A 26,881-nucleotide genomic window follows, 5' to 3' on the forward strand; every position below is an offset into this window, starting at 1 on the left:
GCAAGTAGCTTGAGTCGATATGTGCTTTGTCTTTTGTTGTCTTGGGTGAAGCACAATATGCTTAAGTAGTTTATTGTTTCTTATTCAAAACAATGTGCCTAGTAGCACTTTAGTAAGAAGAGTAGTTAAAACATACAACATTAGTCAACGAGTGTCTCTGAACTGCTTAGACACATTGGTCCAGGCAAGGATAAGGTTGAGACGGGGCTGCTGTTTGGAATAGCATTTGGTGCTTAGGTGTCAACAAAATAGGCTTGTATTGAATTTAAAGGGGTAATGCATATTATAGGTGAATAATACCTTGGGATAGATAAAGGATACTTTGAGAAATAATGGATACCTTGAGGCATAAGGTCGAGCGTTCGAGTTAAACTAGATTCGCGACTTAGATAGTTAATTATGAATCTTGTGACGATTATAAGAGTGAGACTATATATTCTATTGGTAAGTGACAAATCTCGTAGAGGTTTAGGAGATAATAAGCATGGATAGTGATTTGAGATGAAACAATAATGGGTAAATGTGAATTTTTAGTGATGTTCGATAAACATAAGGAGTTAAACTTTGATGTATTGAACCATATGTTACTATTAAGTGGAATTGGAAGTATAAAGTGCGAGAATACTTAGAGATTGTAGCAATTTAAGCTCTGAGTGTCTATTGAAAGATGATAAACATTGGGAGAATGTGAATATTTTTGATAGGTTATTAGAGGGATTAATCAAGATTTGATTTGGGATCCTAAGATAGTTGATCTTTAAGTCAACGATTTAAAACCTACAAGGTTGGATGGAGGACCAAGTGACACCTTAAATTTGTTTAAGTTTGTAACCTTTTCTTTTTTTATTGTGTACATCAAATGATGTTAAAAATATATTTTAACTAAAAGATAAATAAATATAAAATCATATACGGGGTAGATGTTTTATGTTGGTCAGATAGTTAAAAATAAATCTTATTTCACAAATAAATTAGTTAAAAGAAGAATATGTACTTTATTAGTAGTTTGTCTCTTCAATATGTTATGCATTAAATTTTTTAGAAAATTATAATATACTAATTATAATTTTATGCGTAAATCATATACGAGACAAATTAGTGGTTGTCACTGATCAATTAGTTAAATAATAGTCTTTCACAAATTAATTATTTAAAAATAAATATATATATTTTATTAGTGATGTGTCTTTTAAATATCTTATAAATCATTAATTATTTGATAAAAATTATATTATACAGATGATTATTTACGGTATAAATCATACACGAGACAATCGTTTGTTATTAGTCAATTACTTAAAATATGATCTTCCTCGAATCAATTAGTTCAAAGAAATATATATATATATTTTATTAGTAGTGTGTCTCTTAAATATCTTTTAAATAAAATTATGAAAATAATTAAGTTATACATTTATTATAATTTAGGCTAAATAGCACTCGTGATTCCTTAACTTAATTTCGGTTAATGTTTTAGTCATTTATCTTTTTTTTTGTTTTCGATTTGGTCCTTTTATTTTAATTTTAAGTGACAAATTAATCTTTTATGTTTTAAACTGTCAACAATGTTATTTTTTTTTTTACAAAAAAATCATCAAATTTTATAACCAAAACCCATAAAATTAATGATATTCTTCAATATAATACAAATTTCATCAAATCCGTAACTCAAATTTTCAAATAAACTCATATTTTCATTCTTTATATGACGTTGTTAGTGATGAAAATATGAGTTTATTTAAAGATTTAATTTATGAATTTTATTAAGTTTGCATTATATAGAGGATGATAATTAATTTTATGGATTTTGTTTGAAATTTTTGAATTAATTTTTGTAAAGAAAAATGATAACGTTATTGATATTTTAAAATATAAAAGATCAAATTATCACTTAATGAAAAAGAGAGTGGTAACTTGCAGTGATATGAGACATTTTAAGTTAATTACCTATCATTTACGGTATTATAAAATATTATTAAAAATTAAAAAAAAAACTAAAATATTTTAAAAAACTATACTAATAAAAAAGTTGTGATATGCTATAACTTTTAAAAGTTGATATAATAGACCCCAATGTTTTGCTAGTTCAGTAGTTAACAGCCATGTCCACATCCAAGTGGCCTCGAACTCAATTCAACAAGTAACTACTGATTTTGCTTTTTAGTATGTTTTAGATATTCTCTTAATGTTGAAAAAAAGGAACTTTAATATTTGCCTTTTAAACTTCCAGTACCGTGTGTCACTTTCTAGTTCTTATATCACATGGTTCTTTCAAGAAGAAATTATATATTTGGTCATTTGACTTATTTTATAATTTTATTTAAGTTTCATAACTAATTTTTTGTTTTATTTTTTAATTTTATTTTCGTTAGTTAAGTTAATTGTTTCTGCTAAATTCCTGGAAAGAAAAAAAGAAAAAATGAATATTTGTATCTAGCTTCTGCATCTTCATGTTCCCTTCACAATTTTAATTAAGGTTTTTAAGTTAAAACCTCTTTTATTTTCACTTGAAAGAAGGGTGAAGAGAAAGGTTATGGGTTTAGAATTGAGAGATGTTGTGTTGGTTAAAATGTTTTTTTTTTAGAAAAACTTTCATCTTTGATTAGTGAGTTTACTGAATTTAATGTTATTTCTTTACTTTTTAATGGATAAGAGGACTCACTTCTCAAGAGATTTAGAGTATGAAGAAACTATAAATTCTTGATATATGATGTTATTTTATTAGTAAATATATTACTTTTTTATGTTAAAGATTTGTAAAAATTAAGGGCATTGAATTTAAATGTTTTTAAGATTTATTGAATTTCTTGAATTTGGTTTGAACGATTCTGCAACTTTTTCTAAAATGTTATTCTCTTTTTCTTTTTTTGATTAATATTTTGTCTAATTTTTTCAATATATTTTCATTTATATTCTTGTTTTATTTTTTTGGGATTTGGAGAACAAATGGAAATATGAAGAAGATGAAGAGAATTCCTAATTTGGAGGAGAATGGGGAATCAGTCAATTCCACATAATTGACTAACGAATGAAATGTTAAAAGACCAAAACAACTCAAAAAATAGTAAGGAGTGACTTCAGATCAAAATGAAACTCAAAAACTTAAAAGGACCAAAAATATAATTTAATATTCTTTTTTCATGTATATTTGATTTTACAGTAACATAAATTAATTTTAAACAAATTAATTTGTAAAATTAATTTAAATTAAATTGTAAAATTAATTTAAATTAAAAATGAATTGAATAATAAAAAATTATATTTAAATATTTCACGTAAAAGTGTACTTAACAAAAAATTAAAATATAAAAATTACATTTGAAAAGACAAAATTTATTGATTCTAACTTCACATTAAAAGTAGACTAAATATCACTCGTAGTCCCTTAACTTAATTTTCATTCACGTTTTAGTCATTTATTTATTTTTTTCTCACGATTTGGTCATTTATTTTAATTTTAAATGATGATTTGATCTTTTATATTTCAAACTATAAACAATATTATCTTTTTTATTATAAAAATTCAAAAAATTCATTAAAATTTTCAAACAAAACCCATAAAATTAATTATATTCTTCAATATAATACAAATTGCATCAAATTCGTAACTCAAATCTTCAAATAAACTCATATTTTCATTCTTTATTTGATGTTGTTAGAGATAAAAATATGAGTTTATTTAAAATTTTAGTTATGAATTCAATGAAATTTGCATTATATTGAAGAATATAATTAATTTTATGGGTTTTGTTTGAAAATTTTAGTTAAGAATTTGATAATTAATTTTATGAGTTTTGTTTGAAATTTTTGATGAATTTTTGCAAAAATAAAAAATAAAAAGGATAACATTGATGATATTTTAAAACATAAAAGATTAAATTGTCACTTAAAATTAAAATAAAGAACCAAATTGAAAAAAGAAAAAAAAAAGATAAAGGACTAAAACGTTAATTGAAATTAAACTAAGGGACCACAAGTACTATTTAGACTTAAAATTAATTTGAAAAATACAACCAAACATACACTAAGTGCATGTTTTGTTACACTTTTGAGAGAGCTAAAATTTATTCCGAATGTGTAAAATTGATTTTTACATATTTGAGTGTTATTGTTAAAATTTATTTTGCTTCAAGAATTAATTATTACTTAAAGCTATAATTTATAATTTTTAGGTCAAATGTGATTTACATTGAAATTTATTGTTCAAATCACTTTTACATAAATATATATTCAAAATAAATCAATTTAAATTCAATTTTAGGTGAAATCAATTTTAAAAAATCAATATTTATCACAAAAGAACCAAACACACACTAAATATGAATATTTTCATTTCACTTTTCAAGCAAACGAAATTTATCCCAAGAGGTTTAGAATTGTTTTTATTTATTTATTAATAAATAAATAGTTTATAATTAATTTTGACATATTTAATTGTTCTCAAATAATATCAATTTTATCTCTATAATGACACGAAGCTATAATATGTAACTAATTCTGTCTTTAAAATTGATATTTAACTTTGAATATATTTTTTGCGTAGAAAAAAGCTCTAAATTTATCTTTTAACTTACTTTTGTAAAATCCATTATCAATTATCTAAAATATGACAATACATTCATACATCTTAATAAAAATAGAGACAATTATTATAAGATATTAAAATATCATTATTGATATAATTTGTAACTACATTTAATATATAGTTTAGAACTATTGTTTAATCAATTATTAAAAATAAAATTTCAACTTCAATACCAAAAGTCCATGACAATTTCTCTTATATATCAATTAATAGAATTGAAACAAAAATTAATTAAAAATAAGTTTGGTAGGGTTGTCATATGGTGCTTAAACTAAGCATATGTCACATATATCTGATATAATATAAAAAAAATAAGGGATGAGACGATAATCTAATTGAATTCTAAAAAGGAGAGGGGTAGTTTAAATTTTTTCTTTTTACAAATGCACATAAATCACAAAATAATAGACAATTTATGCTAAACATTAATTTTGCATAAAATATGTCAATTAACAATTCCTTCTTTTACTTAAAATTTTGGAAAAATGCATGTCTTATTTCTTTTTCTTAAATTATAGAAAAGTTTTTCAATTATTTTGTCGTGAGTCACCAATATAATTGAGACATCTTAGTAACGTTGGTTTGACCATGACCTTAATCAGCGTTTCAATTGTTCTTTATTTACCTATTATTCCATGTTTTGAACAATCCTCAAAGTGTCACGCCGTATACTTGGACCATACATGTTATGACTTGATGAATGCAATACACCATTCATCCACATAACTACTTCATAAACTAAATAATACATTACAATAAGAAGATATCTTAATTTTAAATCAATTCTAAAAACTTTATCTAATTGTTTCTTTAAATTGTAAATATGTACTTTAAATTCCACGTTCAAACTAGGAAGCTTTAGAAAGGGAAATAGTAGAGGCGAGTGATAAGAGGAACAACAGAGGCAAATAGAAGAAAAACAATTGAGGCACACAAAAGAAAACATAAGAGAAACAACAGAGGCATGCGTACTAGTCTTGGATGTGGGATCTGTGCATCTAAACTATGATTCATTCATCACAATTTCATGGATTCCAATTCATTATCAACACAATCATCACAAGATTAAAAACAAACATCATGCATGACTTTTAAATAAAACTTTGGGTGCAAATTTCCCAAAATTCTTATATGCTTAAAAGATACATTCCCCCTCATTCTCACATTGACAATAAATCCAATTTAACTCATAAAATAATTTTATAATTAATGAAGCTTTTTAATTATATTAACTCAATAACCCTCATGGTAAATAAATTTTAATCTAAAAGAACTAATTGTTTCTAAGAGTTGTCCTTTGAAATTTGTACTAATTGGAGAAGGAGTTGCTTCCAATAGTCTTTGGTCTTTCTTTAAGCCATGTCCTCTGTTCCAATCCTCCATTTTTCCAATAAGGATTGGAATGAATCATGATTTTTCCCGGGAAAGGAAATGAGTAGAAATTTTCGTTTTTGACTCTTGGACGTTTCCCATTTTATCTTTTGTCCACTCCTATTTTAACTAAAATTTATTATTGATAAATTAGTAGGTTAATAGTTAAATAAATCTTTACTTTAACCAAATTTTAATTAAGTGGGCTGTTACAACTTTCACATCTTTCATATCAATATTTTCAAACATAAATCTATATATCTTTAACTCACTTTTAGATAAAAATTATTTATTTAAAATCAATTTTTATTATTGCGTAACTAATTAATAGTTAGTACTTAAGCATAATGCTACCTGGTTAAACAATCAAAGGAAGTAAGTATGCTTAACTAAAAACCTTTGCAGTTATTATATTGACTAGTGTTTGACTCTTATTTTCAAAATAATTTTTGATAGGTTTCTTAAGCTACATTTTTAGAGCTTTAGTTAGCAATAATTATAGTTATTTTTTTTTCTCTCTTATTTTAAGATTTTTTGTGTTTATAATGTTTCTTAAATATATTTATTTTTGGTTTGTTAAAAAAATCAATAATTACAATTTATCAGGCTTTGTATTGTGAGGTTGCGGCCGCGATAATAAGAACTAAAAAGCGTGGTTGTGGTTAAAAGCATTTCGCAATATATGTAATAATGCAGTTATTAAAAAAATAAATAAATGGTTTCTTTTATGGGGTTTTTCCCAATACCCCTCTTTAAAAAAAAAATCAATATATTTTATTTTTAAAATTATATATTAGTATATCTATTTTTTTCTCTCTTACAAGTCGCCTTTGCAAATGGCGACTTCCTTAAAAAATTCTGCATTTGTAAATGCGACTTCTTTAAGTTAATTTTTTTAAAAAAAAATTAATTTTGTTTTTTAAATTAAAAAAAAGAATTATATATATAATTAATATAATTCATAAAAATATATAAACATAAATTTTAAATTACATAGATTGATTAGAGTTGATTGTAACATTTGGACAATGTTATTTTGAGTATGACCAGTTAACCTATTTTCTTAGCACTTTTTCAATTTTTTTGACGATACAACTCGTTATCACTTTTTCAATGTTTTTGACGATACAACTCATTATCACTTTTTTATACCGTTAAATGTCTGATTTGTTAGTAATATATATATAAAAAAAAATAAATTAACGTTTTAATATATTTGCAAATGCGAACCCGTAAGAGAGAAAAAAAAAAGAGGTACATTGATATATAGTTTAAAAAAGGAGTACAATGATAATTTTTTTTTTTTAGAAAATGGATTATTGAAATAAATATCCCTTCTTTTATATCTCAAGTCCCAAAATTGTGTTTAGGGTGAGCCAATTTGAATTTGTAAAGTACACGTTTAAATAGACTAGTTTGACATACTCCACCGTCACTATTAAAAAAAATATTTAAATTTTAATTATATTATAAATAAAAAATTATTAATATTATAATATTTAATATAGACTAAATATTACTTGTGATTTCTTAACTTAATTTCAGTTAACGTTTTAGTTTTTTTTTTATCTCGATATGGTCATTTATCTCTAACAACATCAAATAAAGAATGAAAATATGAGTTTATTTGAAAATTTGAGTTAAGAATTTGATAAAATTTGTATTATATTGAAGAATATAATTAATTTTATGAGTTTTGTTTGAAAATTTTGATCAATTTTTGTAAAAAAAGAGATAACATTGTTGACATTTTAAAACATAAAAGATCAAATTGTCACTTAAAATTAAAATAAAAGACCAAATCGAGAAAAATAAAAGATAAGAGACTAAAATATTAACTGAAATTAAGTTAAGAGACTACAAGTGGTATTTAGCCTTTAATATATTTTTATTTATTTCAAAACACTTAATATTAATAGTTGAGTGTTTGACGTTAAAAAAAATCAATTTAATAAATTTGATTTGTGGTATATATAAAATATAAAAAATTAATTACATTATTTATATATCTTAATATCCGTGAGTGATACAATTAAAAAATATATTATTTTTATGAAGGTATGAGTACAACAATAAAAATATTAGTTTAATTATATACTTAAATTAAAAGAGTTAAATTCTTCAATTTATAATATAAAATAACAATATAAGTTTGAAAAATACTCATAAATCGTGTTTAATTACATGCCAACAAGTAAATTGAAATACACAAATAAATGTTACATTAATATATATAAAAAATAATCAATCTTATTCACAATAAAATAATGGATAAAAACATATTACCACAAGTACGGTGTACGTACCGATACTACTTAAGCCACATGGATTGTTTCATTAAATCCTTTTATTGTTCTTCACGATGTTTCATACATCCTTCGCTTTTCTATCAACCTTGTTTCCGTTAGTCTTTTGTTAAAAATATAAGAATTATTCCATTTCTTTCACTCATAGCACTTTCTTATAATCAAGGACAATCAGCAACACTTTGGCTAAGGTAAACTCAGTCCTCCTATATTGTTTTACGCACACAATTTGTTCATTCACTGCTGTGTAATTCAATTTGGAATTAACATTTATGTGGTTTGAGTTGGGCACTAAATGAATTATATACAGGGGATTCATAACTAAATATGCGTTTAATAATAACATTTATCTAAAAATAATTTTATTTAGAATAATGTGTTCAATTAAAAATGATGAAGTATGGAAGGACAAAATTTAATAAGTGGGATCCACAAAAAAAAAAATAGTATTTATATTGTCACACTTCATAACAGACGATATACACTTAAAATTATTTATCTACAATGGGATGTCTATTTAGTTTGATACTAATAGGAGATACATCTCTCGTTCTCTAGAACTACCGTGTTATCTTAAAAAAGTAAACATTCATTTTAGTTTTAAAAGTGTAATGCGCTATTACAGTAGTAATTGAAAACAATGAAATAAAAAAAAAAATTCATTGAATGTATATTCTACTAATCACTTTAGTCATTATCATCAACTATTTCAATTACACATTTTTGATTTGGCACATTAAAAGTTAGGTGTACACACAAATGTAGATCCACATGTACACCACATCATATGAGACAAAAACTATGATAACACCACATCCACATTCCAATGACAACACACAAGATGCATTGGTTGATCTCTCTCACAATAATAGTAGTTTGATATCGGATGAGACAACTTTGACAACTATTATTATTGTGAGAGAAACTAATTGATGTTGTCTTATGTGTTGCCGTTGGCTAGAAGAGAGAGAAGATGATGAGATAAAAGGGGGGAAAGAAAAATAGGTAATGTGACCCTAATCAATGATGTGACATATAATTTGATGTATAATTGTGTGGCACTTAATGTGCCAAATAAATATGTTTAACTGATATAGTTGACTATTGTGACAACATATTACATTTTCAAGGACTAAAAATGAGAGTTTACTCCATTTTAAAATAATTACTTTCTTTATTCATTTTATTGGCAATGAATTTGATGATTACAATCCACTACTTATAACAATGACTCACCATAATGAATTTGTGTTTGAGCATGACACTCTCCTTCAATAAATTTCTCTAAAGAAACGTAAGGATTGATATATCCACATCATCTCTCCCTTTGAGCAAAAATGAACACATATTCACAAAATATAAAATTTCAATTTAAAAACTTGTATAGTACTAGAGAAAGTTGGTTTTCAAGAAAAACTAAGGGACAATAATTATCGATGATGGTGGGGTTGGGGTTGAGGAGGCGATATATATTGTAAGGATAATGTTGAGAAAGAAATAGTGATGATGAAGTGAGTTTAGGGGTGGGCAAAGTTCAGTTCTGCACTAGAACCATTTGAAAATTGAACCGAACTGTTTTTCAGTTTGGAAAAACCGAACTGAACCAGTTTTCAGTTCAAAGAACCGAACCGAACCGGTTTATAAAAGTGGTGCACCGGTTTATTATTTTGAACCAAACCGAACTGGTTTAACTTAATTTTTTTGTTCATATAGGCCAAAATTTTCATAATTACCCCTAATTACGACTAAAAAAAATTCGATTCAAGTTTTTTGAAATAAAAACCGGTTCGGTTTGGTTTTTTTAAACAAAAAACCGGTTCGGTTCGGTTTTTTGAATTGAAAAACCGGTTCGGTTCAGTTCTGGTTTTACAAAATCAGTTCGAAAACAGTTCGGTTCTTAAACCAGTTCAGTTCAAAACCAGTTCGGTTCGGTTCGGCAGTTTGGTTCAGTTTTTGGTTTTTTTGAACACCCCTAAGTGAGTTAAGCAGGCAAGTGAATGACGAAGAAGAAGCTGAATGCGTTTATTTTATTTGTTCATAATTATAAATTATTGTCAAATTAATCAAATAATAAAAATAGATACATTATTAAAAATGACAAGGAAGTTATTTGTTTGACAAGTCATTTTGCCACTAATCATTTTTGTATGAGAAGATACCACCATTGATTAAATGTAGATGAATCTAAAAATAGAAGGACAATTTAAAATACAATTTTACTATGACTAAAACTAAATTCAACCTATATTAGAAGGATAAAAAATAATTTTAACTTAAAAATCTATAGATATGATCCACTGTGATAATACAATTTTAATTCAAAAAATATTATTTGATACATTTTAATTTGGAATTTTCTACCTTAAATCGATAAATTAAATTTTTTTAATACAATTGTTTTATTAACTAATAAATAAATACACTTTAAAAAATTATTTAATAAGCAAAGACATCATTTAACTATTTATAAATATTATATTATTTTTTAATATATTTTTCTTAAAATATGTTAACCATTCACTATTATCAAATGATAACAAATTCATAAAATTTTAAAATGTTGTTTTCGGTGACAGTTTTCGTGAACGTTATTCAGCTATTATAACTTTTAAAATAATATTAAATAATTTTTATTAAATAATAATTTATTTAAATGTGTTGGTGTTTTTTTTTAAATAATCAAAATTAGTAACAATTATTAAATTAATAATTTTTGTTCATTTAAATTTAAATCTAGACACTCTAATTTTTAACCGTTAACTTAAATCAAACGAGACTTTGAATTAACACATTTACGGGGAAAAATCCTCTTTTAATTTTCATATACTATGTAAATCTAAACAAATTTAACACGGTCAACTCATTAAATCAACTAATTGGTGAGTCATGGAGTTTTGAAATATTTATAATTAAAATTAAATGTTGTCATTGATTTAACTGTTACGGTTAATTGGTAAAAATTATTTACCGTGAAACTTTATATTTATAGCATTTTAAAAATTGATTCCTTTCGATTCATGCATCTATCTCTTTTTTGATTTTTTAATTTTTTAATTCTAAAAATCTATTCTTCGCTCTCCACTCCATAGTCCATTCCTCCTTCCCTCCCTCCCCTCACTCTTCCGTCACCGTCGTCCGCAACTCCTCAAATTCTGCGCTCAAAAGGTACTATTCCTTGATTCCGCATTATCTTATTATTTGATTCCGTCTTCACTTTCGATACTATTCGTCATTGTTAAAATCAATCATGCACGAACAGATTCTTGTTAGTTTACTCCTTTTATCATCTGAACATAATTATTGTTTCATCAATCCACACCTATCATTTCATACTTCACTAGTTATCGAGTTTTCTTTTAACTCTTAATTTGTTGAAGCGTGATTTTGAAGAATAGAATTCAACTCCCATTGGAATTTATTTATTTTTATTTCTTAAAATGGCATTTAGAGGGGCATTAGTGTAAAAATAGAAGCATTTAAGAAATCCCTCTGTTTTTTGCAAATTATAACTGTGATAAACACAGTTTAGGTGCTTGGTAGAATTTTCTTGGCTCAGTATGAAGTTTAGTTAGTGTGTGGAAAATAGTGGTTTGTTGAAATTTTGCTATGTTATAGTGCTGTAGCACCGCAATAGTGGCTATTTGAAAACACTTTGTATTAAATAGCATATTGCAGAGCAATAATAGTTTGTTCAAATTTTACTATGCTATAGCGTTATAGGTCCTCTATAAGTGTAGTTGAAAGTTGAAACTTGAAAGTTTCATGTTTTTTGGTGGAAATAGTTCTTGAGATCTTTAGGGGGAATGTATTAGTTGTCAAATGTAGACTCAATTTTCAACGCGTATACGAAGGAAATATATTGAATACAATTTTGGACTGTACTCCCTCCCGAATGATTTATAAGCAAAAATAGTTTATTTATCTTGGAATGAAATATGAGCAAATTTTTTAACTTTTATAGTCTATTTATTGCTACTATCTCCAAAATATCCCTCATTTAATTTAACTTTTGTTTCCAATGAATCAATTTGTTACCATCTTGAAGGATAATTTGGGTAATATGACAATATACTTTTTTAAATGAAATGATCTGATTATCATTCTTAATATGCATGATTTAGTCTATTTTTGCTTATAAATCATTCTGGCGGGAGTAATAGATTGAGAAGAGGAGAAACTGTAGTGTCAACAATTGGGGGATAAAAAAGTATGAATAGGTAGAGGTTGCATAACTGGGGAACTGGAAAGAATGGGAAGAGCTTTCCTACATGATGGGGCAGAGATATATTAGGATCCTTTAGTTTTCCTATAAGAAGCTTGTTTGGATGGGTGAGATGGAAGAGAATAAAAGAGAAAGGGAAATGATGCAAGGAACTAGTTAATTTTCAGGCTCACATAGTGGGCAGGGGCACAATAATAAGTAATTGAAGGAAACCAAAGTTGTTCAGCTGGGGTGGCATTTGGCAACATTTCAACCTCCCACATAGACTTGGATGTAGAAAGAAAAACAGTTAAAATAGTAGACATCTGTAAGAATTTTATTCCCCTGGTACAATGACTATTTTTATCTCAAGTAAAAAATTTCATATTTATCAAGACGATGTCTAATTATATACCATGCTATTTGTTAAATATCAAACAATATTTATATTCATAAAGGTTTTAAGCGTCATCAGTTACTATTACTATTTCTGTACCCATTAAAAATTTATGGACAATTAACTATTGATGACATATTTAAGGAAATTATGAATGGAAGCTTAATTATTCTTGAACAAATTAAGAATGAAATTTTGTTCTATGTTGACACTTGGTACTACCTATGAGGGTTAAAATTATTATAATTCATTTACTCAACAGTGGATATGGTATAGTTATGTCCTATGGGTAGATATGGAAGATGTTAAGGTAAAGCAGGGAAATAATTTCTTTAATGGCTCATTTTTTCTCAAGAACCCGAGGTAAAGTTGTTTTTACTCAACAGCTGAAAGTTTTGTTTTGTTTATTAAATGAGCCGAACCTGTGGTTTTGCATGTTCAAGTCATTAAATACATACATATGTGGGGTATTTCTAGCGAGTGTGAGATGTAATAAGACTTATTCTATAGATGATACGATCATGCATAGAGATGGTAAAAATATATTTAAATATACCGTTGACTGTATTTTCGCTGTATGGTTAAAATTATCTCTTCTTGTGAGAGCATGTTCTTATATGATACGCTTCATAACAGAGGGAGCTTATTTGACGAGTGTCTGAAGAGTCGATTTTGAATACACATGGATTCTATGCAAGTAAATATAGGCTTGGCCATCAATCTGTAGTTGTATGATCATGGATTCAAGAGTAATTCCTCACACGCTTTTGCATGGCATGTGTCAATAGTAGTATAATTATAATATGTTAATTTAATAGGTTAACATTACATATATTTTTGGTCTGACCAAATTATCTTTTAACTAATTATATTATATATGAGAAAAATTGAATGAATCATAAATACAAACTTAGCTCATTAAGCATAAAGGCTCAAGTACTACATGCCTTGGTATTTTACTCAGTTTGAGCAACATGTGAGCTTGAGATGATTGGAGCTTGGGTCCAGAAAATGTGCTTTGAACCGAGCCTAGCTTAGCTCATTTTAACTCTACTAATTTCTGGTTGTGCATTGTTACTAAATTCATGGCTCATTATGGTGCATAATATTAGTAGAGGTGCAATATGATTTTGAGTGATGCACAACATGATGGGGATGGAATGTTTTTTTGTGCTCAGATTATGTTAGGAGCATTTACTATAACTAAGCATTTAGAGAAAACTAAACTTTAATATTTAGGTGGAAATCTCTATTGTTAGACTTGCTATGTGGTAAATGTTTTTTTTCGTGGCTTCTCTTTGGTGTCCATGGTTGTTTATGGATTATTTTCAGAAGTCTCTTTGGGTAGATATGGACATTAACTAGTAAATAATTTTTATTTTATCTGTCTTTTTGGAGATTTTGCCCCCTTCCCTTTGTTATCTTTCTTTTTCTTGTTTTTATTTATTTTTATTTTAAAATAAAATCTTTAAAATGTGACTAGAGTTGGTTTGGATGTTGTTGACACCAATAAAACCAAACCATGTTTTGTCATACTAATGTACATTACAACAATAAGCACCTTTTCTGACTATGTAAGGTCAATTACATGGACAGAATGACGACTTAATGTCAGTGTCATGTTGATATATATATATATACACACACTTGATTTCAAATGTTAGTCTAAAATTCTAACCTACTAAAATGTCAACTGATTAAGCATATAATACGACACGTGGACCATAAAGATAGAAAAGTGATTTTTTGCACGTCATTGCGAAACACGTCACTCTAGATCTCCGATTACGTGGAAGAATCTTAGTGCAGGTCTATTGAAAACAAGGTGGGACCAGTTGTAGTCAAAGGGAAAAACCCGTGCAAATGTGAGGTAATGTTTGTGCGCAGATCTACTTGTAAAGATATTGGGTATTGGATGACTCGATAAAACCTTCACATTAGTTATGCCCCTTTGAACTAACCCCCTCCCTCCTCTCTCTCTCTCTCTCCACCCGCATATGCTACATCGGTTTTGAAACAACACAGGTAGATACTGCATTAATGAGTAGCTAATCTATGGCGTTCAGGTCAGTATTATATTTTGTTGGCAACGAAATTGCAAATGATGTAAAATACCTAGGGTTTGCTTTTTTCCAACCTGAATTGTGAACTTCTCGTGATTTGGTTTGTGTGACCTAAATTTTGGTTTTATTGTATTGAATTAAGAAACAGTGGTAAGAAATATGAACGCATTCTTTTTGTATGATCTTCTTTATTGTATGAAAAAGAAGATATTTTGCATAATCTTCTTGGTTAGGAAACTCTCGAGCGGACATGAATGCATGCCTGAGATTATTTAAAGCATTTGATGCACAGCCTTCTAGGTGGTTTTGCCAAAAAATAAAGTAAATGGCGAGGCTACATATTGTGCAAAAGCCGTATTTTAAATTGGTTAAATGTACGTGTATCATACATAGCTGATAACGCACAAGGGGGACATGGCATCCCCATCTACCAGAATTTCAGTGATGACAAATAGCAAGTTTTGTGCAGTAGTACTATACAAGTCTAATTTCTTCTCATGCTAAATATTATTTTACTTATTGTGCTAAAATTTGTAATAACCTTACATAAAAGTCACTTAAATAAATGGAAAACATCTTAAGAATGTATGTGTTGTTGACTTTAACTTGAAGGAGTTGGGATGATTTGATACAAACAAGTCCACGTATAGCGGTCTACCTTTAATCTCCTTATATGCATATAGAAGGGAAGTGAGTATTATTAAAGCAATAAAGGGTTGTAGCAGTTATAAATCTCACATTGACACACGCCCCTGTTAATCTACCCTTTTTATATACAGCCTTGAATTGAATAGCTGAATTCTGGCTTTGAGGACATGTGTTATGAGTTTGTGATGGTAATGGAAGAGTTTTTGCAACCTATTGGTTAATTTGAACCAACATTTTAGCTACGCATTCCAAGGTTAGGTTGCTCAATGAAAGCAAAGTAGTGAGTGTGTAAAAAAAATTCTTTTGGAGTAGTTAAAATTTTGAAGGTGAAAAGTGGAGTTGGTCAGATATAGACACTACTTTCTGATGCTATTTTGTTGCTTGGTAAGTCATGTGTTTCATGCTCCCACACTTTTAGATTTATGTTCAATCTTCAATGTCAGGATACATATAGTGCATATCTGAAGCTTTCTAGAAAGGAAGCCAATTCTTCTTTGACTGTACAAGCTACAGTAATTAAAAAGTGCTAAAAAGCTTGTGCTTTTATTACAGAATAAAATATTAGATCATTCTTGATGATACCTTCTGTCATTCTTTGTGGCTCTGACAAACTAATTGAACTGAATCAGAAAGAAGTCACAGCGAGTATAAATTTTATGGAATTGAACTCCCAACCCCTAGTTCTGTACCAATGCAATATAGGAACAGAGGTCAAGGATGGAGACTAAAGAAATGGTTGTCATGGAACAATGGTTGTAATAGTCTAAGGTGTTGGGTGAACACAAATGAATGGTTTGACATTATATATCTAAAATGGTCCTTCATGCAATAGTCTTTTGGTCACAAAATGTTGATAATGCACAGGTCGAGTCACCTTATGATGAAATTCTGCTTTTAATTAGGAGAATAGGTGTGACAAAGATTGAACTCTAGACCACTTGTTCATGAAGTCTTTGATACCATATCTAGCACCAACTATCTCAAAAGCTTGTGAATGGTTTTAAAGTGTTTTAACAATGGTATTGATACCCAAGTGTCTGAGAGACTAGTAACTCTCTTCTGACATAGTTCCTACAAGATAGGACCCTACTTATTTCTTCTGATGCAGTGTAGGCCTACTATCATAAACTAGCTGCTTCTCTTTCCAAAGTTAAAATTTAAGACCATCTTATGCTTGCTCATGCATACTGGATTACTGATTACTTGTGCTATATATCCACTCATCAAATTTTTCTGATTTATTTTGCTGACACACGGCTGTTCTGTATTCATAATAATTTGCCAGAACTCGAATGAGGATTGCCGAGGAAGAACCATCTCAAAGCAGTAAACAGGCAAGTACAACCACCTGAATGTGACTAAGATCTATGAGACTTTTTTTTCCCCCACGTCAACTTTTTTCACGATAGGAATTTGAATAAGTTCCATTTATTTGCTTGAACAGGCGACATACTTGATATCAGCAGTGAATGAATTGCACAGACTCAACTCTCGGGACCTCTATAGATTATTGAAAGATGCTGAAAATTTTACTATTCACTATCTTACTGGAAAAGGAGTGCAGCTGAAGGTCGTCTAATTCTTATCATCTTGATTTTATTTTATATTTTCATCAGACTTCTCTTTCTAAATTTTATTTGTGAACAGATTGATATGGCCAAGCTTGCAAGATTTCTTCCATTGCATCTTACTTCAGCACTAATCTTTTCTAGAAGAGGGGAAACTACGTTCAGATACTTGCTCTGTGGTATTCGCTTGTTGCATTCCTTGTGTGATTTAGCCCCCCGACTTCCTAAACTTGATCAGGTCAACAGTAGTAATCCTTATGATCTTATTAACAATTATTGTATTTTGCTTCTTGTGGTTTTTTGTGCTCGTTTGATTTTATGCAAAAGGCATGTTATCTTATCTAAAAGTTGAATATTATTGAAATTCATCAAAAGTTTGAACAATGTCTTTTGTCTACTAAATAATGATCTGCTAACCATCAAAAGTTAGATGTAAATTCTGATTTCGGTATGTGGAATATGATTACAGATTTTTCTACATGATGTGAAAGTGGTGGAACAGCTGATTGATTTGGTTTTCTACATGCTTATTATTCTTAGTACACACAGACAGGTTTTCTTCAGTTCTTATCTCTGCATTTTAATATACTGTACCGTTTATCTGTATTGAGTTTGCGCTCGTGCTGCAGGAAGATCGTGCTTTTAGTCTTAGGTACCTTTCACATTCCGCTCTCGTAGCATGCAACTTACATCTATTAACAGCGTTTATATCGACACAGTCGCAAGATATTGCCAATATTTTGCTTGCTCATCCAAAGGTACAAGTTCACCTCTACTTTTTGCTTTAGTTGCTAGTTTTAAAATTACTATTCTGTCAGTGTCTATTGGACATGGCTGGCAGAAAATGTTTTTCATGATATATTTATCATTTACATTTTTTTAGATCCTTTTTATGGGTAAATATTTAAATTCCATTATACTTATCTCTCAAATGTGATGAACTATAAAATGGGACTTTTGTGTCAATTTGTTTCTTTATCCTGAAAAAGGACACAATACCGTCATATAGAATTGTTTTCCAGTTAGTTAATTGTTTTTCTTGTATAATCTCTATTCTCATGACACAAATTCAATGTTACTATATAATATATCCCATTTATACTGTGGCTAATTATAATTCTTTCTGTGATAGGTTGACTTATTTATGGATGCAGCTTTTGGATCAGTTCGCGTGGTTGTTAGGAGTCTTGAGATTACATTGATAGCTTGCTACAAAGATTTTTCCATGGAATCAAATCTTTCGGCTGAACAAGTAGTGTATTTTCTCTGCCAGCAATGCGAGGCTTCTCTACAGTTTATTCAATCACTGTGCCAGCAGAAATTGTTTAAGGAGCGCCTGCTCATGAATAAGGTTTTCCTAATTAGACTTCTTTAAAAATTTGGAGTAACACATCAAGATGTGATTATGTCTTTAAATTTGTGTATCAAAATTTGGAGTAACACACTGGTTTAAATCAAAATCAATCTTACACTAACAAATAACTTTTCATGAGATGGGATGACTTTCCCATGAAATCCAGTTGGATTAAAAGTTGTGTCAGATAGGTGCATAAAAATTTACAATGGTCCAAAATTGTTTTATATTCCATTAGATATACCAACAAATGCTCTAATATGTATTTTGTGAATATAAAAAAGTTTGAACTAAAAGAAAATTGGAACTATCTAATTTCACATTTTCTGTCAATATTAAAAAATTTGGACTGTTCATTGACTTAGTTAGGGTACCAGAGCAATTACAAATCAAATCAGTGAAATTGGTCGAATCGTTTGAACCAGTATATATATTATAAAATTTAAAAAATTCATAACCTGTTAATTTCATACTTGAATTTTTTGAAAAAATGAAAGCCATACAGAATAGAAATTTGAAAATATATGATTAATTTTACAATTTTAATATAGAATATAACATCATTTATAATTGCTAACTATTTGAAGAGAACAAATAACCACTTAACAAAATTAATAATCATTAATGGGAAATGTTAGGGACACCTCTCTAAAACTCCTTCTAACCCAATCTTTTATTGATTAAAGTTATATGGGTGCATTGTACTAAAAAAAATATATATGGTTGTCAAATGTATGTGGAGTCCACTACAAAATAGCGATGCCAATTTTGAAAGCATGTTGCTAGCACTCCGAATTGTTGATAGGTTTTTTCTAATTGCACATAGACACACACATATATTCATGTACAATTGTATAAAGGTGATGCATACACACGAAATAAAAAAAGCAAAAACATATAAAAATAGGATGACTTGGCTTAAACTATCTGAGCCATTGGTTTTATACCAACCGGCCTAGTAAAATCAGTTTTCGTTGGTTTTAATACATTTTTCGATCCAGTTAGTGGCCCAGACCTACATAATCCCAGCCCAAACCATCAGACTAGCTGGTCTAAACTGGTTATTACATCTATGCTTTTTGTTGTCTTTTTATTTTTTTATTTTTTTTAAATTTGAGATGTAAGATCAACATTATAGATAATATTCATTCAATCATTAGATAGATAAAAGTTATATTATATGCCTTATAAATTTACTGGAAGATAAGTATACACTAGTGTCAAGTTAGACACTTCTATCTAAAATAGACACGATTCCTAGTTCCAACTTTATAAATTTACTGGAAGATAAGTATACACTAGTTCCAACTTAAACACTTCTAGGTTTGCGAATCTATTTTCATCCCAGCCATTTCACCTTGCTTATCTAGAATACAACTTAAACACTTTTTTTTGTTGCTCTGTTAAAAGCTGATCAATCAACTACCCGAAGAGAAAGGTGGTACACCAATAAGGATGTATAACCAAGGGGAGAAGTGTGAATTCATGATGCCAACTACTTCATTTGATGAACTGGCTACTTGCAGCTTAGAAACTATGAAAGATGAATAGATGATTAATATCATTCTACTTATTTGGTTGGTTGATGCAATGAATTACCCACTATACTTGCATATATGAACTGTATGCTTATTTTATTTTTGGTTACAGGAACTGTGTGGAAAGGGAAGCATTCTTTTCCTTGCTCAATCTATCTTGAAGTTAAACATTCAACCATCTTTTCCAACTAGGATTGTGGCTGGAATTTCTAGGCTGAAAGCCAAAATACTATCCATTGTGAGTCATGTGGAAAATCTGATACATATGCCTGCTTTTGAATTTTACCTAATTCATAATTTGTTCAAATTAGAGGGTAAATCTTGGCACAACTGTTTGGTTGCTGCCATGTTACCTGTTGCTCACATATTCTAGTTATAGAAACAGTCTTCTGTCATGGAGGTAAGTCCATGTGTTTTTTACCTTCCCTAGACATCATGATGGTGGGAACTTTGTGCTGTTGGCAGTTTTTTTTTGTCTTCCTATTTTCAAAATTATGCCTATTATGAATGAATAACACTGTCGCCACTTTCTTTATGCAGCTGCTGAGTTTATGTGAAGCAGAAAGCATTTCTTATCTTGATCAAGTAGCCACCTCCGCACAAAGTTTAGATCTGGCTAAATCTGTTGCTTTGGAGGTTTGTTTTTAGCTTATAGGCCAATTATTAATTTGGTGGGGAGCAAATAACGTAATGGCTTATTTAGACGTATGAAGTGGGAAACTGTAGGTGCTGGGTGTAGGAACGGTTCCTATCTCAGTAAAAGGTTTCTCTCTTCTTGAGAGTGCCATTGTCATTTCTACAGCTATCTCCATCCATTTTTATTATTGCTCTGTGATAGGGATTTATTTCTCTGGTTTAGTTGTTTCAGTAGTATCAATCTAATATAATATTTCGTGTTCATATTTTGGTTCTTATTAGTTCCTAATTCTAGTTTTATTTTCATGATTTAGATTTTGGACTTGTTGAAGACTGCTTTTGGAAGAAACCCTGGGCATCTCACTACTACTAATAGAAGATACCCAATAGGGCTTTTACAGCTTAATGCAATGCGTCTAGCTGACATTTTCACGGATGATTCACACTTTCGATCTTTCATCACAACTTATTTTGTAAGTTATCATTATGTGAATAATATTAAGGATAACTTGCTTTACTGATTTGGAGTCCACTCGCTCTGTCTCTGTAATGCTTATTGTTGGTGGTTATTTTTTTTCCATTTACTGTAGTTTTTTAGTTGAGACACATACAATCAATTAATGTCCCTTCGTTTTTCTGATTGATTACAGTTGATGTATTATCTGCAATTTCTTTGATTTGTCAAATGTTCATCTGCATTATTTGCAATTAATGACCCTTTAGGAATTTGATTTGGATCCTTTGCATGTGATTCCAGACTAAAGTTCTGACAGCAATAATATCACTCTCCCATGTGGATTTTTTATCCTCTTGGTGCTCATCTAATGTCATAGAAATGGAGGAGGATGCAAGTGTTGAATATGATGTATTTGCTACAGCTGGATGGATTTTGGATAATAGTTCATCAATGGATCTACAGAACTCAACAGTCTTGGAATTGCATCTGATACCTAACATCACGCCTTCTGCTTCTTATGCACATCATAGGACATCATTATTTGTCAAGGTCATTGCAAATCTTCATTGTTTTGTTCCCACCTATTGTGAAGGTTGGTTCTTTGCCAAATACATGCTAATGTTTACTATAAATTTGATTGTTTGGCAGCTGTATATATTTCCTTGTATCAATTTTCATTTTAAGTTTACTCTGCAGAACAGGAGAGGAACTTTTTCATTCGCAAGGTCCTGGAGTGCCTGCAAGAGGATCTATCTAATTTGCTGCCTGGGTTTTCTTTCCCATCTGATGCTCCTAAAGCTGCTACTGTTTGCAAGAACCTACGTAATGATTTTCTCAAATTATTTCGAATTATCCGCAATATATTCTTACTTTCTTACAAATAACTTTCTTTTGTAGGCTCTTTGTTAAGTCATGCAGAATCTTTGATGCCGAAATTTTTAAACGAGGAAGATGTCCAACTTCTAAGGTAACTTGTCCCTATTTTAGTTCTCTTTTTAGTGTTAATTATAGTAAGCCTATGGAAGATAACAGGTCAGGCTTAGACCTTTTTTTTTATCAGGCTAGGCTTGGGCCTTGCAAAACCTAACCTATTTCCACTCCTAATTGTGTATTAGCCACATATATAATGATTCTTTGATGATCAGAGTGGCATTAAAGGCATCTCCTTATGTCGCTAGAATAAAATTTAAATTTTTCCAAAGCTTATTGTGGAAAATAGACAAGTTTTTTATTTTGGCACCAGAGGAAATTGGGAAAACTTCATCTTTCGCATTTTTTATTTTGGTACCACTGGTAGACGACCAACAAATATTAGGGGGAGAGGATGGGAAATATTGAAATACTCAATGTTGAAGTTACGAGTTTTAGATAAATAAAGATGAAAATATTATGTAACTTAAATATTTGAGGTGCTAGTTCAGTGGTAAGAGCTTAAGCCTTGAAATTTGAGGTACCAAGTTCAAATCTCCTCGAGGACAGTTGTAAATATTAGTGTCACTTTGATTAATAAAAATTTCCTCCTTCCCAAATTTGTATTTATAATATGTTTAAAATAAATGCAAGTTAATGTGATTGCTAATTCTAATCCCATTAGCAACTAACTAGACAATAGAATATTTTACATGTGACTAATCCCAACAGCATATTTTACATCTGACTAATTCTAATACAAATCATGATAATAATATAGAAAGTAGAAACTAATCTGAGGAGATGTTCGTAACTGCCTGCTTTTCAGAATAAAGTTTACACGGTGGGGACATGCCAACAATAAAGTCAAATTTTGACATCATAGTTTAAATATCCACTTGCAAATTTATCTATGGCACAGAAAGGAGTTTATGAAAATTCAAATTTGTGCAAGCCTTGTTAAAAATTGAGAAGCATATTCTCTACCAAACTATTTCTAACACATTATTTCTTATTGGTTGTAAAATCAATTTTATTATAAATTATAGGCTTAATTGTAGTTTTGGTCGCCCTATTTTGTTCCGCAAACGTAATCGGTCCCTCTATTTTAGAATTGCTCTATTTTTGTCTCTCCATATTTTTGGACTAAAAAATGACATGACATGTTTTAAATAACACGACAGACAATTTGATGATGTGAAATGATCAACACTTATCAAGAAACCCCCCTAATAATTTCATTTTCAAATTCATGAATGATTCATTTTTGTAATTTAATTAATGAGATGTAAATAAATAATTGATCTGGATGATTCTACATTATCAGATCGTTTGCAACACCATTTAAAACATGTCAACATCACCATTTTTGTGCCAGAGATTTGAGGGTGGGGCCAAAATTGAGGGATTTTAAAATGGGGGGACCAATTCCCTGAACAGGTGAAAATAAAGGGATAAAAAATGTAGTTAAACCTTATTTATATCTTATATGTTGAAAAATCTTATATGTTCAAAATTTGCTTGCAGGGTGTTTTTTCGTGAAATACAAGAACAGTTTACTTCTAATGGCTTTGGGGAAAATCATGTTCAAGTAAATATTTTTCTTTATATCCAAGCTGTTAACAATGTAGTTTGTTTATAGTTTATTTTCTTAAAAGCTTTTTGCTTCTGTTATGCTGGTGAAACTCAGGATAGAAAATTTGAGGAATCATTATCCTGGGACTGGGATAAGTTTTCTAAACTCGTCAATGAACATTATCAGACATGTGCGAAGTTTTTTTAACCTCAGTATGGGATCACATCGTAGGCCTACTTGGTTTTTTATAATAGTTATGATTTATGATAGTTGTTGTGCCAATGGAAATATAATTAAAATTGATCTATCTTTGGAACTAGTTACACCTTTGAATGTTAAAAATCAAATACTCAAATTGTGTTATTTGGTTACTTAGTTTTGGCTTGTCATCTACGTAATGACTTGAACAATAAAGTTCGATTTTCTGTAGGAGGCTCAGAGTATTGGGATCCGCTCATCGCTTTTGCAAGTAAAAGAATCTTCTGAAGTTGATAAGAAAGTCGGTAACTTGAAGGAGGGAATGTCCGAGAATTCTTCATTTCCATGCATAGGTCAGCATAATACTAGAATAGAAAACACAATTCTGGGAGACGACTTAAATAGGCAACATCAGGTAGATGGTAAAGGGATGTCTAGTAAAACTGTGTTAAGAGGAGCAAGAGATACAGACAAGGATGCTCAGAATGCCGAAACAAGTGGTTCAGATACCAGTTCTGCAAAAGGAAAGAATGTCCTTGATCATGCAGGCGAGTCAAAATCCACGGAGCGTCATAGAAAGGTTGCAGTTGGAGAAACTCCAGAGGAAGAAAAGGTGGAAACTGTACAAAGGAGAAAACGGAAGCGAACTATAATGAATGATAAAATGGTGAAATTGATTGAGAGAGCACTCTTGGATGAGCCGGATATGCAGCGAAATGCAGCTTCACTTAAATCATGGGCTGATAAATTAAGTCAACATGTATGTAAATTCAGCTAAACCGATAATTATTATTTTTTTTGACTCGTTTACTTCTTTAAGACGTTACTTCTTTATGTTTACCAGGGTTCAGAGATTACACCCTCTCAGCTTAAAAATTGGTTAGTTTACACCCTCTTTCTTCTCAGTTTAAATATTTATTTGCAGTTTTTGGACATTGATATGTCAATTTATTTTATTGCCAAATTGATTTGTTGTGGAATTTCATGTTTGCCGTATCAGGTTGAACAATCGAAAAGCTAAGCTAGCCCGGACAGCCAAGGATAATTCAGTGCCAGATAAGCAAAAAGGGCCAGTAAAAGTGTCCTCTGACTCACCTGACAATCTTGGTGAGCAAGAAAACATCTTAAATCCCGGAGAAGAAATTCTGGTTATAATTGTGAACCTTAACTTGCGAATTTGTTGATGCAGGTCCACTAGAAATTGTTCGCTGCAATGTCGGTCAGCGTGCTGTGCTTGTAAATGTGAGAGGAGAGGAGATTGGCAAAGGGAAGGTAGTTCAGGTGAAGGGCAAGTGGCATGGGAAGAACTTGGAGGAATTAGGAATCTATGTTATGGATGTTTATGAGCTATATGCTGATAAAGGGATGAAGCTACCCTACACATCAGAAGCTATTGGTACTTCATTTGCAGAGGCTGAAAAAAAGTTAGGTGCCATGAGAGTGTTGTGGGATTCACGTAGAATTCTTGTACTTCAGCCTGAGTGAGCACAAGGTTTTATAAAATACTAGCAGTAAAGTGACCCCATACAAACCAACTTTTTTGAAATGTTCATTTTTTTTTTATTTTTAACTTAAAACAAGTTAAAATATCAAAATTTTAAACTGTGTGAACTATGAAACCTTTAATTTTGAAATTTTTTAAAATTGGTTTAATTAATAGGAAATTTATTTGATGATGATTTACAAATATCCTATTATGTGTAAATTGATTGATCGAAGAAATTTAAATGATCATTTCAAGAAATTAAATGTATTATTATTATTTTAATGACTACATCAAATAACTAATGAAGAAAAAGTAATGATGATTTTTTATTTTTTTTTATAGAACATAGTTAGAGATTGAATACTAGATCTCCTACATGTAACTCTTTTATGTCTCTAGCCAAATTACTAGGTTATGGAAAATATTGATAAAATTTAATATAAAATTTAGTATAAGATACTATTAGATGACTGTGAGAAAAAGGATAGTAGAGTACGATATATTCTTTGATTGAAATGAGAATTCATATCAAGGTAAATTTGCACTATTGGAGTAGATTCAAATTGTTCTTCAAGATTTATGTCCTTTGCATTCCTCGTGACTTCTTACCGTCTTTCGGAGTGGAATTGTAAATAACATGCTCTCCAGATAGTAAAAAACTTTATTTTCTGAAATGTTTGCTTCAAGTGATGATGAACGGAATATAATTGAATGACGGGAAATTGAAAGGAAAAAAGGTAAATGAAAAGTGAAGGGAAGGAAGAGTAAGTGTTATTAAGGCAATGTTTTAGGTATACCGATTTGAAACTGTACACTAATGCAAAATCAACTAATTACAATTGATATAACTTTGTTTATTTTAGTTTTATTTTTATAATGGCTAAGATTTGATGATAAAGGTTGAGTTATGAAATAGTAAAAACACCTCAAAGAAAAAGAAGAAATTGACCTATTTGTCGGCGTGGGACATTGGCCACCATTGTTTTCCCTTCCGGCCACCGCTCCAAGGCATATCCCCGATAAGCAATGATTTAAGTGGCATAGCATCTTCCACCTTGTTACTTTTCCTTAATTAATCCTTAGAAGGGTTTGTTTCGCAGTTGAAAAACTTATTTATAAATTATTTGGTTTATATTCTTTGAGAATTTAAAAAAAAAATGACTAGAAAAGCAGTTAAATCAATTTTATTATCACTTTCATGTAATTATTTTTTTGTTTTGCTTTGATTAATCTATATTTGATCTCTATGAAAAAAATAATGAGATGTTAACATCCCTTATCAAGTCCTCCACTATTTTGATTGTGTTGCAAAGTTGGAGTCGTCCACATTTATTTCAAATCACCTACATGTGGTCAATGACGGATTCGGGAAGTGGAGTCAATATTATTTATCATAAATATATTTATACAATACATATATAATAAACATATAAGTAAAATGTACTATTAAATACAAAATTATACCACCTTCAAGAATATTTAAGATTGGTTGCAACTTGCAAAGATGATAATACAATAAGCCAAACAATGAGACACAAATAAGGTGAGTAGAATTAAAAAACATGGTAGTTTTTATGTTTGGTAATGA

The 26,881-nt window shown here is 29.5% G+C and overlaps 1 protein-coding gene across 1 annotated transcript; it reads left to right on the forward strand.

Annotated features, from left to right (window-relative positions):
* The first annotated feature begins 14,627 nt into the window (after positions 1-14,627).
* Positions 14,628-25,496, forward strand: LOC101509756 (nodulin homeobox-like). The gene is made up of 18 exons (XM_004505839.4): positions 14,628-14,926; positions 16,857-16,905; positions 17,016-17,141; positions 17,219-17,377; positions 17,609-17,692; positions 17,769-17,897; positions 18,272-18,490; positions 20,144-20,269; positions 20,572-20,667; positions 20,982-21,140; positions 21,425-21,716; positions 21,821-21,946; positions 22,022-22,091; positions 23,561-23,624; positions 24,040-24,567; positions 24,652-24,686; positions 24,808-24,914; positions 24,997-25,496. Exons 1-18 carry the CDS (start codon positions 14,916-14,918, stop codon positions 25,290-25,292), a joined length of 2,676 nt encoding a protein of 891 aa, XP_004505896.1. The 5' UTR covers positions 14,628-14,915; the 3' UTR covers positions 25,293-25,496.
* Positions 25,497-26,881: the final 1,385 nt, after the last annotated feature.

Source organism: Cicer arietinum, chromosome 6 (assembly GCF_000331145.2).
Source record: "Cicer arietinum cultivar CDC Frontier isolate Library 1 chromosome 6, Cicar.CDCFrontier_v2.0, whole genome shotgun sequence".
Lineage (NCBI taxonomy): Eukaryota > Viridiplantae > Streptophyta > Magnoliopsida > Fabales > Fabaceae > Cicer > Cicer arietinum.

Coding starts and splice junctions, on each gene's coding strand:
- LOC101509756 (XM_004505839.4), top strand. Junction 17,142..17,218: donor GAAAAGGAGTGCAGCTGAAG/GTCGTCTAATTC, acceptor ATTTGTGAACAG/ATTGATATGGCCAAGCTTGC. Junction 20,668..20,981: donor CTAAATCTGTTGCTTTGGAG/GTTTGTTTTTAG, acceptor TTCATGATTTAG/ATTTTGGACTTGTTGAAGAC.